This window comes from Ammospiza nelsoni, chromosome 5, assembly GCF_027579445.1.
Source record: "Ammospiza nelsoni isolate bAmmNel1 chromosome 5, bAmmNel1.pri, whole genome shotgun sequence".
Taxonomy (NCBI): domain Eukaryota; kingdom Metazoa; phylum Chordata; class Aves; order Passeriformes; family Passerellidae; genus Ammospiza; species Ammospiza nelsoni.
Genome location: NC_080637.1, coordinates 71,369,591 through 71,385,741, shown reverse-complemented (window position 1 = coordinate 71,385,741; position 16,151 = coordinate 71,369,591). Strand labels below are relative to the sequence as shown.

General features: G+C 42.3%; 2 protein-coding genes across 2 annotated transcripts in view; both read right to left on the bottom strand.

The window, feature by feature from the left end:
- Nucleotides 1-4,047, bottom strand: part of DERA (deoxyribose-phosphate aldolase) — a 45,082-nt gene extending 41,035 nt beyond the window's left edge. Inside the window, exon 1 of the mRNA XM_059472908.1 lies at nucleotides 3,976-4,047. Within this exon, the coding sequence (XP_059328891.1) occupies nucleotides 3,976-4,006 (31 nt within the window). The 5' untranslated portion in view covers nucleotides 4,007-4,047. The remainder of the gene's footprint in view (nucleotides 1-3,975) is intronic.
- A 1,940-nt stretch (nucleotides 4,048-5,987) lies between these two features.
- On the bottom strand, nucleotides 5,988-13,403 carry STRAP (serine/threonine kinase receptor associated protein). The gene is made up of 10 exons (XM_059472021.1): nucleotides 13,212-13,403; nucleotides 12,041-12,176; nucleotides 11,234-11,315; nucleotides 10,908-10,980; nucleotides 10,181-10,277; nucleotides 9,148-9,285; nucleotides 8,645-8,781; nucleotides 7,842-7,991; nucleotides 7,253-7,318; nucleotides 5,988-6,937 (listed from the first exon to the last, which is right to left on the bottom strand). Exons 1-10 carry the CDS (start codon nucleotides 13,321-13,323, stop codon nucleotides 6,870-6,872), a joined length of 1,059 nt encoding a protein of 352 aa, XP_059328004.1. The 5' UTR covers nucleotides 13,324-13,403; the 3' UTR covers nucleotides 5,988-6,869.
- Between the last annotated feature and the right edge of the window lie 2,748 nt (nucleotides 13,404-16,151).

Below are 16,151 nucleotides of genomic sequence, written 5' to 3'. Positions count from 1 at the left end.
TCCATGGATCACACAAAATGGATCATGCTGTCCTCCTCCAAAGCACTTTGGGAGCCACCAACAAGCCTTTCCTTAGGAAGGGAGAGGCAGAACATCAGGACCTGGCTTCCTGCAGGCCCAAGTCCCCTGTTGTTCCCTCGCTTCTTCCCTGACTCGAGACATCTCCTCACCCCAAAAACCCAGCTGTGGTCCTTACAACCTTGAGTAAAACAGAACTCCTTTACTGGCATAAAGGCCAAAATAAAACACTTGCAATGAAAATCCATGTAATTTCTGATCTGTACCTGCCTTTCCCTCAACAAAAGAGCTGATTTGGTCACTGCACGCAACGCCTAACTTATTTCCAAGACAATCTACTTGTCCTTCAAATTTGATTAAAATTACCCACCAGATTCAAAAGGTGCTAGAACAGTGAAGAACCAGAGCCACAGTACAGGCTAAAAGCAGCTATTAATATATTAGAACAGAATTATGCTGTTTTGAAAAGGGATGTAACACTTCATTATTTAAATGCCACTTACCAACAGGCTAGCTCTCACATGTAGATGGCTCAGAAATACCAACTATAATTAAAAATATATAAATTGAAATATAATGAATGTATTTTTGTCCCTTCAGCTACAGGGTCTAAGCAACACAGATAGATAATTGGGTTTTTTAAGATTCCAAGTACATTGCAAAACAAGTGCAACTAATTACTCATTGCTCAGAATGCATACATATATGTCTGTGTGTATAGATATATATTCAGACATACATAGACACACGGAGGTAATAAAACTTATAATTGTAGAATAAGTTGGAAGATCTTTGAAGACCATTTGTCCTGGGCAATGCAGCATCTCAGCTCTGAGGCTGCTGAGAGCTTTATTCAGGTGTGTTTTGAGAGTCCCCAAGGATGGAGATTGAAAAGCCTCTCTGAGCCCAACCTGTCCCAGCACCTGACTGTTCTGCCCCAGATTTTCTCTCTTATCAATCTCTCTTTCCTATTGGAAAAAAAATATATTTGCTGGGAACGCCCCAACAAAGGCAGGAATAATGAATCTGACTCCATGTTCTCAGAAGGCTAATTTTTTATTTTGTAATACTATATTAAAGAATACTAAACTATACTAAAGAATACAGAAAGCATACTTACAGAAGGCTAAAAAGATAATAATGAAAACTCCTGACTCTGGTTTCCAGAGTCCTGACACAGCTTGGCTGTAACTGGCCAAAGAGACAAAACAACTCACAGCAGAACCCAATGCAACAATCACCTGTGGGTAAACAGTCTCCAAACACATTCCACATGAGCAAAACACAGGAGAAACAAATGAGATAAGAATTTGTTTTCCTTTTTCTCTGAGGCTTCTCAGCTGCTTAGGAGAAAAATCCTGGGTGAAGGGATTTTTTCAGAGAATGTGAATGCCACAGGAAAGAAAAACTGGACCCAATATTCCATGTACATTCCAAGAGCTGGGCAGAGGGGATGGTCCCTGTGTCCCCAGGTGTCTGCACCCCACAGTTAAACCAAAGCAGCTGGCACTTCCAAAACAGATACTCACTGATATGTTCTAATATTTCATTGTGAGGTGATGTTAAAAATTACATCTGATACTCTTCTGAAGCATGACAAAACATTAAACATCTGGGCTGTTCTAACCCAGGCCCCTGCAGAGCAGAGCAGGAGAGGCAGATTCATTCAATCCCTGCAGGCATCCTGGTGAACCCCAGCACACAAGCTGTGCAAACAGTCCTTGTGGAATGGAAAACTTGTAAAACTCTTTGTCCAGCTTCTTTGCACCACTCTTGGATGGCAAATGTATCAGTGCATGAGGCTGGTGAGCCTCTGACTGTGCACATCAGGGTCTTTTCATCTGTGGAACATGCACCTGTTCTTTATTCCAAGGAAAAACCTTCTTCTGCTAAGGCACAGTGATGGGTATGAGGGAAGGAGATGAGGAGGGAAGAATCAAGGAATTTTACAAAAATGTATTTATTTTTTAAAAAATCACACAGGAAAGCACTACATGCTATGATTGGTGAAGAGTTTGGCTTGTCAATAGTAAACAAATAGACCCTCTCTAATGGCAACATCAGAGACCCCCTGCTTTGATACTGACATTATGTAGCAAGCACAGAAACAGAAAAGGACACAAATAATATATATTTTTAAGTAAAATACATTTTACCACTAGATGTCCCTGTTAGAAAACTCTAATTTTGCACAAAGCTGTGTGGGAAACAGGGCAAATCACCTGAATTAGTGTTAAAGCTGCTGGCACAGGCTTGTAAAACCTTCAAAAGCTCAAGTGCCTAAGTGACAGAAGCAGTGAGTGTTGCTAGCAACCACGAAAGATAAAGGTAAGGGTTTAGTCTGTTCTTTCTGAGTACTGCTACCAGCTGAGATACAGCACTAAGATATGTTAAGTGCTGCATTTAGTATGCTGCTGTATTTCAGATATGTATTTAGTGGGAGAGCAAATGGCAGAAAGGTGCAGTTCTCTCTTTAAAGCAGCCAGCATAAGGCAGATGCTAGAAGCTGCCACTTAAACATGGTGACAGCCACACCATTACCTTTCCCACACCTGCCCTGAATATCTAACACAGTTCATTTTGACCACAACTGCTTTAAACAAAGATCCCTGGGAAGGCATGTCAACAAGTATCAGAACTGAGCTGACTTCAAGTTTCTGGATGCCCCACACATCAATTAATTTTAAGCTTCAATTTACTAAGAAAAGGCATGACACACCCCTAGTTTAAAGTAACTGGAGTGTATTTGCAGAGTTTTGTGTTAGCTGTTTTTCCTAACAGCGATGTTTTGTCATCTACATTATTAATGTTTGTTTCAGCTCTTCGGATGACTGCACTTGAAACTCACCTGTCCCTACAAGCAGCCCACGAATGAGGACATCAGAGAGCAATTACACATCTCGCTTTTGAAAGCTGCAGCATTTCCACAATTTCAGTGAATGGAAACACAGCTCTCACTTGTCCATCCGCAGGCTAATAATTTAAAAGTGCCTGTGCTTGTTGTCATGACAGGCACGTGATGGCACAATCTCCTGAACTCTGCTCGTGCCAGCTGTGAGACCTGACTGTTCCACACCAGCTGGCCTTTGCTCCCCCTCTTCCATGAGGCCACCCCTGTGTCTCCTCCACTTCATTGTCCACCTACTCATAATGACCAAATTATCACATCTTGGAGGAAGTCTCACCGCCTCAATCCATCCCACTGCTGCAGCTGGGTTCTGCTGAGGAAGCTGTAGCACTTTGCCCTTCCCCAGCAATAAGGAGAAAGGCAGCTCCAGCCAGGAAAAGGCAGAGAAAGTCTTTCCCTGCCTTATCTCAGGCACAGCCACCTTTCAGACCCAGACACCAGCTGCAAACACCTGGAAAATCCTTACCACTCCCCAGAGAGTGAGCAACAAGAACTATCAGAGGAGGTGGAGTCTCGAGTTTGCAAATCAGAGCCCAAATTCAGTGGTTTTAATCTCTTGGTGGGAAAGAGGGGAGGAAGAATCCTGTGAGAACCAGAACGGCGTGCAGGAGAGAACCAGGTCCGGCTTTGTGACAGGACCAGGGCTGTGGGGCTGTCCTGCAACCTCCGACCCTGCAGGTCCAGATTTGTGACAGGACCAAGGCTGCAGAGCTGTCCAACCTCTGACCCTGCAGGGACAGGACCAGGGCTCAGAGCTGTCCTACAATCTCTGATCCTGCTCGGAACCCTGAAGCCAAAGCCATGTGTGACACGGAAACTCGCGTTTAACCCGCAGTCCCAAAGCCTGCTCCCTGTTCCCCGTCACGGGATGTGTCAGAACACGCACAGAACCCCAGGGCTGTTCCTATTTCGGCTTCTCAGAGGAACGCGGTCCCGCAGCCGCCCGGGGGAGGCTCGGCCGGCCGTGGGGAGCCGGACCCGGCACAGCCCCGCTCCGCCCGGGCCTCCGCAGCGCCCACCGGGGATCCGCGGCCCCGCCGCCCCCTTACCCAGCTCGGTGCCCGGGTTCCGGCCGGCCATGGCCCCGCTCTCCGCCCCCGGAGCTCCGGGCAGGCTGCGGGCCCGCCCCGCTCGGGCAGGAAGCGGCGGGGCCGGGCCGGGCGCAGAGCTCCGCCGCCGCCACGTGGGGACCGCGCCGGGCCGGCTGGGCCGCGCCTCGGCCCTGCTGCTGCGGGCATGTTCCTTTCCTCAGGGACGTTCCACTCCTTTGGAAAGGCTGAACCTGCTCTTGGGGATGAGTCAAAGCACTGTCCATTCAAGGAGGAGCTGGTGCCACACGTACACACGGGGTTTACAAACCTGCCAACCTGTAAAACTTCTAGTGGTACCCTTAGAATGAAATTCTGGTGACAAAGCCACTGAAAACGTCATGGCCTTTACATTTTTTCCAGGACTGGAAAAAAAAGCCCACAAATTCTCCTGAAAAATATGATGTACATTGTAAATACTGACGTTTACATGAAACAGTTTCCAACTTTAAGAAACCTCAAACTCACAACGGCATCGGGTAAAGCAGGGAAGGGCCATAGCTCTGAAACATGAGGATACTTTTACTTTTTGCTTTTCCCATACCAAAACTGCATGTGTGCTTTGAGACGAAATGGTTTTAAAGACAGCAGTCACTCTAGAAGTATAGATACCATTTGCACTGTGTACTTTAGCAGTCCAAAAATTACAAGCTTTCAAGTACTTGTGGCGGTGCATCCTCCTCCTCCTTTTCCAGGCCACAGTCATCTAAGAAATACTTGTGCTGCCTTGGCCTTGACAAACAGCACTGAGCTCAGCTCCTCTTGAGCTCATCAGAAACACTGTCTGCTTCCAGGAACTGCTGCTGTCTAGGGAGCTCTTGTTTTCTTTAGGAACAGCCTTGGAAATTATTTTTCTTGCCCAAACAGCACATCCCTGTTCCCACACTTTCTAACTGTGTCTGGGATGAAACAGGGTTACCTTAGATATCTAAGTAAATTAGGCTTGTAAGTAAGGTTAAGTCCTAAATTAGGTTAAATGCTGTTAGGTATTATTCCTCTGTTAAACTGTTATAGTAAATTTTTAAGTTAGGTTTAAGTTAAGCACTGTTCCTGTTAAATTGTTAGGTTTAAGGTACAAGTTAACATTACTGTTGAGTGCTGGTAAAGCCTAAAAGCTTATTTCTTTTTATTCTCACTATCCTTTTGCCACTTGAACACACACACACCTCTCTAAACAGTACTTGGTTAATTTGTTTTGATTGCCTGGATTTTGTTTGGTTTTGTTGTTGCTTGTTTTTCCTTGGCGTGCCTTAACTGTCCTGTAAGTAGTAGAGTGAACTTTGTTGTCCCGTCAGTTAATATTAAATCTGGGTTTTGCTGGTACCCTTACTGGTGACTTTTTAAAGACCTGTTCATAACAGTCCTTTAGTTTTCTTGGGATTTTTTCATTTCTTCCAGTATTTTAGTAGCCATTACTAAGTATTAAGTTTTTATGACTATTATCTGTTTAATTTCTATGCATCCCAGAGCAAGCCATAAATGTAGAATAAGGGTCATGGTTTTCTGGTGAACTTGGGAACAACTAGGTTAACAGCTGAACTCAAGGTTAAAGGTTTTCTTCCTTTCCAAGATTCTATTCCAGATCTATGAAATGCTATAGAACCTACTGCAAATATGGAATAAAACCCACAGCATGCAAGAAGTTTCGCCATGGAGCAAGGTGTTCAAAATTTCTCATTTTAAACACATCCAATTTCTAAATTAAAATTTTTATGCTCAAGTACTAGAGATGGAGTCCTCAAAAGCCTTAGTGGAATTAGCAAGACTGAACCATTTAGCTGTAAATCAGAGTTGCTTGTTTTTAGAATGAAATTCAAATAGGTAATTGCAAATAGGTATAGTCTGCAAAAACAGGACAGTAAGGACAGGTATGAATATGAAAAAAAAAAAAAAAAGGTGTGTGAATAAATACACCTCACAGAATGCATTATGTAAATCTTTCAGCATAACATTAAAGGAAATGACAAGTGGAAGAATGGCAATTATTTTCTTTAATGAAGAAAATATGATTTGTAACCTTGAAAGAGTAACTTTTTTATCCAGTCTGGAGGACTAAACCCAAGCTTTACACAGATTTGCAGCCAGCCTCTGATATTTTCATGTACAACCAAATACTTTAGGCAGCGCGTTTAATTTAGGAATTTTCACTGTTTTTCTTTTTAGAGACTCATGTTTACATTCAAACTTGAAAGAATAAAAAATATACAAAGCTTACAGATCAAAGAACTTGCCACCCTCTGTACCAACACTAAAACATTCTTTTGCTTTCTCTCTGTATAGTACAAACCCAAGATGCCAAGGATTACGTGATTAATGCAGTTGCTTTTCCATTTCATGAACCCAACGCTCAAAAGTAACGTACGAGTTTGGAGAGGCTTTTTATTTAGACAACTGAAAACAGTTAAACATTCAGAAGCAGCATATAATGAAACGAAACCCGAACCAAATACTTTTAAGTACATAATCCCTTCTTTTCAACTAGAGCCAATTCTTCCAACTTCCAAGGGAAAAAAAAAAAAAGGTAAAAGCCATTGTATCTCTTCTTTGTAATAATGAAAACACACTACAATGAGTCTAATTGAGATTGGAGAGACTGGATCTTGGCTTGCACACTTCTTTGAAAAGACAGTAGGCAGTTATGCCAAAAAGCCAGCAGAACTCTACTACTTGTCTTTTGGGTTTTTATTTGGATGCTGAGTTCTCTTACAGACAACACCTAGCCAGTTCCACTGCATTCTCATCAATTACTGCCCATCTTTGCCCCAGGGAGGGAGCGCACTCTGGAAGGCTGCTGTCTGTCACTGCTCACTTGATTTAGTCTCGCATGTCCACGTGTCACATAACAGCTGCAGTAATCAGGCTTTCACTTCAGGAGTTGAGCTGTACACTGTATCTGAGTTTTCAGAGGCAATCTCTTCTGCAACTAGATAAAAAAGGTGTTATTTAATTTCACTTTAGATATAGAAACCAAAGAAATGTTGCAGGGATTGCTTAAGGAGCCCAGTTCAGTTTGTTTTCCCATTCAACCTGACCCAGCTGTTCTACCCCATCTGTTCTGCCTGCACAGCTCCAGTCTGACACTTACCACATAATCAACGTCAGGCAAATGCATTCAAAGATCTTTTGAAAAATACCAGAAAGCACTTGAGGGAAAGTACTTCTTTCATACTAAGAAATGCTATTATCTTGACTATCTTTTAACACTGAGGCTGTTGAAGCTGACAGTTCAGTTCATTACCTATTTCCTCCTCTGCAGTTCCTGGAAGGGTAGTCCTTGCTTTTGCTGCTTCTGCATTCTCCTCTTCTGTAGAGAAAGAGCAGAAAAACAGTCAATACCTTCAGTTCCACCCACCCACCTTAATTAAAAAAAAAAAAGAAAAAGCTAATTTCCATGTAATTCAGTGTTGAGGAAAAACACTTGAGCAAGTAATTCTATTAATGAATATCCACGTGTTGTTGTTGCCTCCCTCTCCCCAAGCTGAAAGAACCAGAGTACAATATAAATTAAAACTACCACACTTCTTTCTAGAGAGTCTCTCTTTCAGAATTATAGAAGTGGTATCACATATTTCTACTCCTTAACACAAAATACATCAGGCTCTTGGCTTAAATACCCACAAAGTGTCTATATTCAAAAAGCTTAATGGGTGTGATGTTAACTGCTTACACAACAGCTGCAGAAGTACATCCTTCAACCTAACAGATATGATCAGAAACCCTTTAGAACAGAGGAGTTACTGTATGAAACTCAGTGTTTATCACTGATGATAGACTTCAAAGGTGCACAAGGAGTTGCCAAGTTTCCCCAGGAGCCAGCCCACACTTACCAGGAACTACACACTTCCAAAGGCCATAGGTTTTCCCTACTGTTGTCTGCCACAGCCTTAGTGTTCCATCCTCAGAGCCACTGGCATATAACTCTCCATCGGGGCTAAATCTCACGCAGTGAATGGGACCAAAGTGCCCTTTGTAAGATTCTGAAGGGAACACGTCAACACTGTCAATTTCAAATTTCAGCCAACAACTGAAATTTAAGTACAAACCGATCAGTTTCTGATACAAAACAGTTTCCATGAATGAATGGGTGTGTCAGCAATGGCTACTTTAGGCATTTAATAATTAATTAAGATATTAATGTTTCATTAACTGCAAGGAAAAAGATGCTTAGTTATTCTAGACAAAACTGCAAAGCAAGCCAGCAGCACGGGGTACACATAATCTGTTCATTCAATCACTCCTTCCACAAACAATTTTAAATGAGGACTGAATCAGTAAGAAAATGTGCTTTTTTTTGAAACAAATTTGGCCAACATGTCATATATTTCATAAAATCTTGTAACTAACATATCTAATGAACAGTATGACAATTTAGCATACAGCTATGATAGCAATACAGATTGAGAAATGTTTTCAAATAGGTGCAGAATTGTTGAATAGAAGTTTTAATTAGCTCTAGAATATTAGGTATAGTGAGATAGCAAAAAATGTTTAACTGATTATATACCTTTTCATCATCCTCCTGCACAGCATGCTGTGCTAAGACCTCATTTGAGTACAACAGTAAATTACTGGTCATTATTTTACTAATACCTATTTCAGAAGTCTTTATGATTATAGGAGACAAACATACCTAATTCTTCTCCTGTATTATAGTCATATTTATAGAGTTTAAAATCTTCACCACCTGCAACCAAACATTCTTTTGCGGGGTGAAGAGATGCAGAATTGATTGTAGCAGGTGCTTCAAATGATTTAATCTGCTCTAGACTGAGGGAGAAAAGTTTGTTAACAAAGTTCATATTAAAAAAAAAAATCTTGAGAGCAAAGGAATTGGACTCTACTAATCTCAACTGCTTTTCCCAGAAATAAAATACAACCCCACAGAGTTTTGAAACAAGTTTTGATACTTGCAAATCATGCTTGTCAAGTTAGAAATGAGTTTAGATTAAGCAAAACAAAAGCTCACACATACATAACTACTTTCTGGAATATGTTTAAGCATGTAACTTCCTTTCTTGAAACATCATAGAGATGCCAGTTCTGACAGCTTGGTGACTCTGGCCTTGCACAGCCAGTTTTTACCCACAAGACACCCATGACTCCACCTGTGAAAATTGGGAGTTGTGGACTCACGTTTCAGCACTATGAAAAGCAATAGTCTTCCCATAGGTTATCACCAGTATCTGTCCTTCTGGAACATACTCCATGCTGCTCACTGACATTGCCACATTTAGTGACTTCACCTCAGTCATGGTACTCCGGTCCCAGAGGCTTAAAAGGAAACAAAAAGGGAAAAAAAGATTCTCTGTGAATTTCCACCTCACATCCATGGCAAGACCTGCATCAAAACAGGCACCCATCAAGGAATGTGGTTTTATTCCACAGGTATTTCAGATCTTCCATGGCTTTATCTGCATTTATTTCACCTAGGCCAGGCTTAACACATATTCCCTTCTTTAAAATACTTTTACCTTTGCAGCTTAATGCCACAACATTAAATGGTATATACACTATAACTACTCAGTGATTCTCCTGGAGATTAAAAATCTTGATTTAAGTCTTCTAAGCAACAGACCTTGAAGCAAGGCTTGAAGATTCTATTCTGTCTTTTTATTTCAAAAGACAAAGAGGTACTAATCCCAATTTACAGAGGTTCATTGAGGATTATAAAGTTTTATATCTAGCAGTATAGAAGTATCTAAGTAGAAATTAAATGGTGCTGCTGTTACAAATAAAAATCTTTATTCATTAGCTGACTGCTGCATTTCTACAATTTGGAAGAAAACAAACAGGACTAGGCTCTTGCCTATCTTTAACACTAGGAAAGTGAAGAAGACAAAGCAGCAGTAGCTCAGGACAGCGTGTATGCAAGAGACCTCATCTATAAATTCACCTTCTTCAGGAATACAAAGGGCATAAATTGATTATATGCAGTTCTCACCTCTTCTTATCAAGGAGAGCACATCTGTGAACAGCACACATTTATGGGGAAATTGGAACTATTATCAAAATGATCTCTGATAGCAGAACAGAGCTGTATCAGGCATGCAGCTACACTAATCTAGGATCAGGTAACCTGTCTTACTCGTATCTTTTTCCAGAATAAGATAACTTCATCCTCACACAGAGCATGACAATACAGAAAACCCAAAGTTACTTTTCTTACCGGACAGTTTTATCATCAGCTGAAAGAATCTGTTTGTCATCACTGCTCCACAAGGCCTTTTTAATGCCAGAAGTATGTCCACTGACAACATCAGGTTCTTAAAAGAAAGCCAAATATTTTAATACATGTAATAAAATAAAATAACATCATGCAGCAGTTTGGGGGCTTCCTTAAGCTGCACAGATTTCCCTCTACTAGAGACTGTAGAATTACTTCAAGCACTTAGGACTTTATTTGTAGATCTTCTTCTGGGAACAGGATAAATGCAAACTGGGTATCTGACTGCCTTTCAAAAATTTCACTAGGTGAACATCGATGTTCTCTGGCTTCCTATCAACAGGTCAGTATCAACATGAATTTAAACACTCTTAAATACGTGGGAGTTGGTCTTTCACTCAGATGACTAAATTTTAATTTATTAGTCCAATTTCTAGTGTGTCTGCAGTGAACTGAAACATGCTCTGCTTGATGTCTCATTCCTGGAAGTGAGCAAGACCAGGTTGGATGGGGCTTTAATCAGTCCACAGAAGAGGGTTTGGAACCAGGTGATGTCCAACCCCAAGCAATTCTGGGACCCTTATACACCAAAAGGTCATAGACATTACATTTGTAAAACAACCCTCAACATTGTTCTTAGTGATTCATAACAGAAAGCAGTCCCTTAATTTCAGCAGTTTTATTGAACTCAAAAAAGCCCCCCAAGAGTCAGTTTTAAGAGCAGACTCACCTGCTTCTGGCTTGCTCAAGTCGTAGATACGCAAGAGCTTATCTTGTCCACCTGTTAACAGATAATTGCTATCCTGAAACAGAAGTTATAGAGAGTCAACTCTACTTTGAACCAAAACACAGCCTTTGTCTGTGAGTTAAAATCACAGCTTTTTCTCTCAGACAGCCTCTAACACACTTGTTACACTGACCCTACAATCCTAAAAACGAGCAGCAGTATTATTTACCTGTTAAGATTTACAACAAAAAAATCAAAAAAGTAGCTAATAGCAAAACATACTCAAGAGCTTATTTCCCTGGTGAATAAGGTATAAAAGTTTCTCATACCTGTGTAAAATCCACACTTTTGACAATGTGTTTGTGAGCCAGTGTGATTAGTTCATCGCCTGACACAGCATCCCACACTTTGCTAAACAGCAAAAAGAAATATTCATATTTTAGAAGCATCAGCACAAATCAACCTGGACAGTCTGATGAATTTGTAAGCAATCTTTCCTGATACATCATTTTATCCTAAGTGCTACGTTCTTATAAGTTATAACCTAGTTAGTCAATAAGAATATTTTATATGTTTTTACTAGAGCTTTTTTGGACTATCCCACCACTTTTCCTTCATGCTCTTATTCAGGACCATGCAAACCAATTAACATTTTAGTTTGAAGACAAAGGTGGCCCCTCTCTGCAACTTCATTAATAAAATTTGCCCTCTACTAACAAGATTCAACTTGCAAAATATTCATTAATACTGCAAACAGCACAAACAACGTAAAACATGGAAGAACTAATTCACTAGAAGTTTCATGTCATAAAACGAGGCTAACTGCTAGATGAAAAATAAAAATCCCCCTCTCAACTCTGCTATAACTGCAGTGCTAGAAATTAGAGCTGCACAGAAAAGTTAAGGAAACCAGTATAATTAGCACATCAAGAAGCAATCATAGTTGTTCAGCATGACACAATTAACTGCAGCTACATTCAAGAAGGCAAAAATCTAGGTTTTAATTTGGCTAGTCCAAAATAAGCTAACAGTTACTAAAGAGAAACAAATGAACCAGTAATTTAGTACAGATTGTTGCCACCAAAGAGCTACAGATTAAAATCAAAACAGAGACCAAGAAAACAGTGTACACTTACGCTGTGAAATCTGCTGCTGCTGTAGCTGCTTTACTGGCATCCGTGTTCAGGGTGGCACCCCAAACAGCCCCTTTGTGACCCAGAAATGTGCCAATCCAGTCTCCTGTGTCCCCCTGGCGCAGCATGGGCTTGCCATCTTCACAGAAACAAAACCAGCAGTCAAGTAACACGGTAAAAGAAGGAAGCAGCTTTTTAGAAGAAAAAATATTCCGTTGTACCAGTGCATGGAAATACCCCATACTTTACAAAGCCACTCTTTGCAGAGGGGTTCAGCCGTTTAAATGAGTTCACATGTGCAGCTGTACTTGCTGCATGCATCTAAACTGTACCGACACTCAAACGCTGCTGCAAATGAGACAGAAGTTTCCTGGTAATAGTCTGTAACTTTGTCTTAAGATAGAAGGAAGGTGGAAAGGAACATTTCATTTAGGTTTTATTTTTACTAAAGTTCTTTTCAGCCAAGACAAATTCGGCTTGTTCTTTTTTTTAACTTTGGAACAATACTACGAAGTCATCAATATGTAGAAACACATCTCATGGTTGCACAGAGATATGATTAAAACACAGAGCGATACAACAATGAAGTAGTAATAGAAAGCCTTTCCTATAATCAGTTTTTTCTGGAAGGCTATCAAAGAGTTGTTCACGCAAGATGTAGAGCTGTGGAAGCCCTTCAAGGCAGAAAAGGATTTAAAACTTATGCATGCAAAAGATTAAAATACACATGCACGAAGATAAAACGCTATTCCCACAGTGAGCACAGAGTTCTCACCACGCCGTGTCCAGCAGGGCAAGGCAGCTGCCCTGGCCAAACCAGAGCTCGCTTTAAATCCAGTGGCGATGGAAACAGGAACTTTTATAAACAAGCCATTCTGGAGAGCTCCCACCCCCTCAGCAGCCGGGATCCCGACCGGGCGCATGCGGGCTCGGACACCCCCGGGCTAACCCGGCAATGAAGCACCCGGAGAGAGCCGGCTGTGGGCTCCCTTCGCCATTCCAGAGCATACCGAGGCGGTGTCACCACCCCGAGTGTGGCCAGGACAGCCCCCGAGCCCCCTCCCGCCCCACCGCCACCCCCCGGCTCGGCGATGCGCGGCCTACGAGCGCCGGGGCTGCCCCGCGCCCACCCCCGGGGCGGGGGATCCCGAACAAAGCGGCCCGTCCCGCTCACCCTTGCAGGCGCTGATGAGGAAATATCCGTAGGGGGTGACGCCGCTGAAGGCCAGGTCCACCACGGGCCGCGTGTGGCCGGAGCAGGTGAGCGGGGTCTGCCTCATGGCCATGGCGGCGGCGGTAGCAGGGGCCTGGGCAGGGGCACGAGTCCGGCGGCCCGGCGGGAGCGGCAGCGGCGGCAGCGGGGGAAGTGACGGGCAGGAAGCGCTTCCCGGCGGACGCGCGTCACGGGCGGGGGCGCGGCCGCTGCGGCGCCGCCCCGGTAGGGGGACGGGCCCGAGCTGCCCCTTACGTGTGATCCGTGAGAGAACTGTTCAGTCGTCGTCGCGCTCCATAAGGGCTCAGTGGGCTGCGCGCCATGGCGTTCATCCCTCATCACGCTCCGTGAAGGAACGGCGAGCTCTTCCCCGTCCCGTTCATCCCTCATCCCGCTCCACGAGGGAATTAGCGAGCTCTTCGCTGTCCCGTTAGTCCCCTCATCCCGCTCCTTCAGGGAATAGTGACCACATCCCCGTCCGCCATCCCGCTTCTTGGCCACCTGGGCACTCTGCTGGCTCATGTCCAGCCTGCTGTCCACCAGCACCCCCAGGTCCCTTTCTGCCTGGGCACTGTCCAGCCACACTGTCCTCAGCCCAGAGTATTGCAGGGGGTTGTTGTGGCCAAAATGCCGGACTGGGCACTTGGATTTATTAAACTTCATTCATTAAACTTTAGACTCTGCCCATCCAGAGAGAACTGTTCTCTCTGCAGAGCCCTCCTACCTTTCAACAGATGGACACACGATCCCAGCTTAGTGTCATCTACAAATTTACTGATGAAAGACTCAATCCCCTCATCCATGTCATCAATAAATATATTGAACAGAACTGGCCATTGAACAAATATTGAACAGAACTCATCATTCCATCCATCCACAGGTGGCTCCAGGGCTGTGACCAAGGTCCCTCAGTGCCCTGCCCTCTCCTAAACCAGCAGCAAGTGACTCCAGCCAAAAAGAAGCCCAGCCCTTTCTGCAGGGCCAGCTCCCCTCCTGGCTCACTGATCAGCCTTTCCAGCCAGGAAGGCGATGGGAAAGCCCTGAAGGATGTAGGAATTTCAGGGATAGCAGCACCCGCCTGTTTGGGCAGTTTTATGCCAAAGACAAGCTGATGGTGCTGTGTGGACTTGCCCTCAGAAGCGTCTAAGGATGGCACTGGTATTGTGTCACTGCCCTTACTCAGAAATGAGGGGAGTGGTGTTTCTCTTAACCTGGAATCAGAATGATGGGCAGTTAAATCATCTCCATTTTCTCTTAATACTTACAACTTGGAAAAGTATTTAAAGCATTAACCGAAAATTGAAGTTGCAGACTTCCACAGCTTTTTTATTTAAAAGATAGGCATTGTATTTCACGTTCTTCTGGTATTTTATTTCTCACCCCAGGGTTCTCAGAAGTAACTCCTAAAGGTTTTGTAACTTCATGATTCATTTTCAGGCATACTGACACTGTATCGTAGATCAACAGTTTTTCCATACAGAGACACAGGTTGGCATGTGGACCTTTCCAGTGTCTTTAAGATTTTCTGGATTTTTTCCAAACAAAATTTTATTGCTTCTACATTTACATTTTACAAAATCTTGCCTAAGCCTAGCCTCCTTGCTAGAAATGCTGTTTAGGTTTACATTTTTTAAAATTCTCCTGCTAACTGATGTTGTCAACTTTTTCAGTGGGGGAAAAAAAAAAGATCCTAAGGGACACTATAAAGAAAAACTTTGTATTAAGTTTAAATTACCTGCTTAGAATTCAAGGTTGAGAAACAAAAATAATGGGGAGATTGTGTCTGGGGAAGTTTACTTCTAAAGAGTTCATAGCTTTGATTGATTTTGTCTTCTCTTAAATGGAGCATGATTTTCCACCTGCACAAAGCTTATGACATCCACTTAGGACAGCACAAAATCCATAACAGGCAGAGAAAAGCAAAAGTACATCAAATTTGCCAGTAAGTAGCTGAAAATCAGAAAAGGAGAAAAATGATGGATGTGGGAACCCTATAAAATATAGACATCCCACTAGGCTGAGCAGAACTACAGAGTATTGGAAAATATGACTAAGAACATGTGGAATTAATTCTGAAAATAAACCTGTCTACATTTTTTCTTAAAGTCTCCAAAGCTGGTGCTAAGCCTAACTCAGCATTCAATCAGACTGCTTCTACCAGGACTTTCTACCTGGTAGCACCTCCACTTAAATAAATTATTCCCCACAGTCTGAATATGTTTGCTTAAAAATAAAATTCTTAAAAAATAAAACTAATTCCGTGCTCTCAGAGGGCACAACCTTCTGTAGCTACTTTATTAATAGAGGAGGAACCGTGAAATAGGCTTCCATTTTTTTAGGAACATTTTTTAGGCTTCAGTTTTTCAAGAAAGTCTAGACATGGTACAAGAAAAAGAAGGGAAGATGAAAAAAAGTTATTACCTACATATGGAAGTTTATCAAGCTTAAAATAAAAAAATAAATATGAGATGTTACTGAGTTTTATTGTTTTTAAAAGGGCAACTGTGTATCATGTTCCAGTGATTGAATTCTGTCAGAAATGTTGCTGACAATAAAGCTGTCTTAGTAAAATATTTTGATTCTAGTGCTATGATTACAATGAATAATGCAGAGAGTCAAGATGTGTTAATTATACATATTTACATTTCCAAAGACTCCTTTCTCCTCTTGCATATGTCAGAGTTGGAAATACATTGTCTCGCCACTGAGTGGAGCTCCTTACATATTTATTGGTACAGTGAAGCTCTGACAGAATTCCTGCTGTGAGGTGACCTAGGGATGGTTATTTCAGCTTGTGCCTGGCAGCTGTGTGGACACAGCACTCAAGAAGTTACTAAATGCTTAATACTATAAAATTAATTAGCTATATAGGTAGATGGAAATCTCCAAGACACAGCAGCA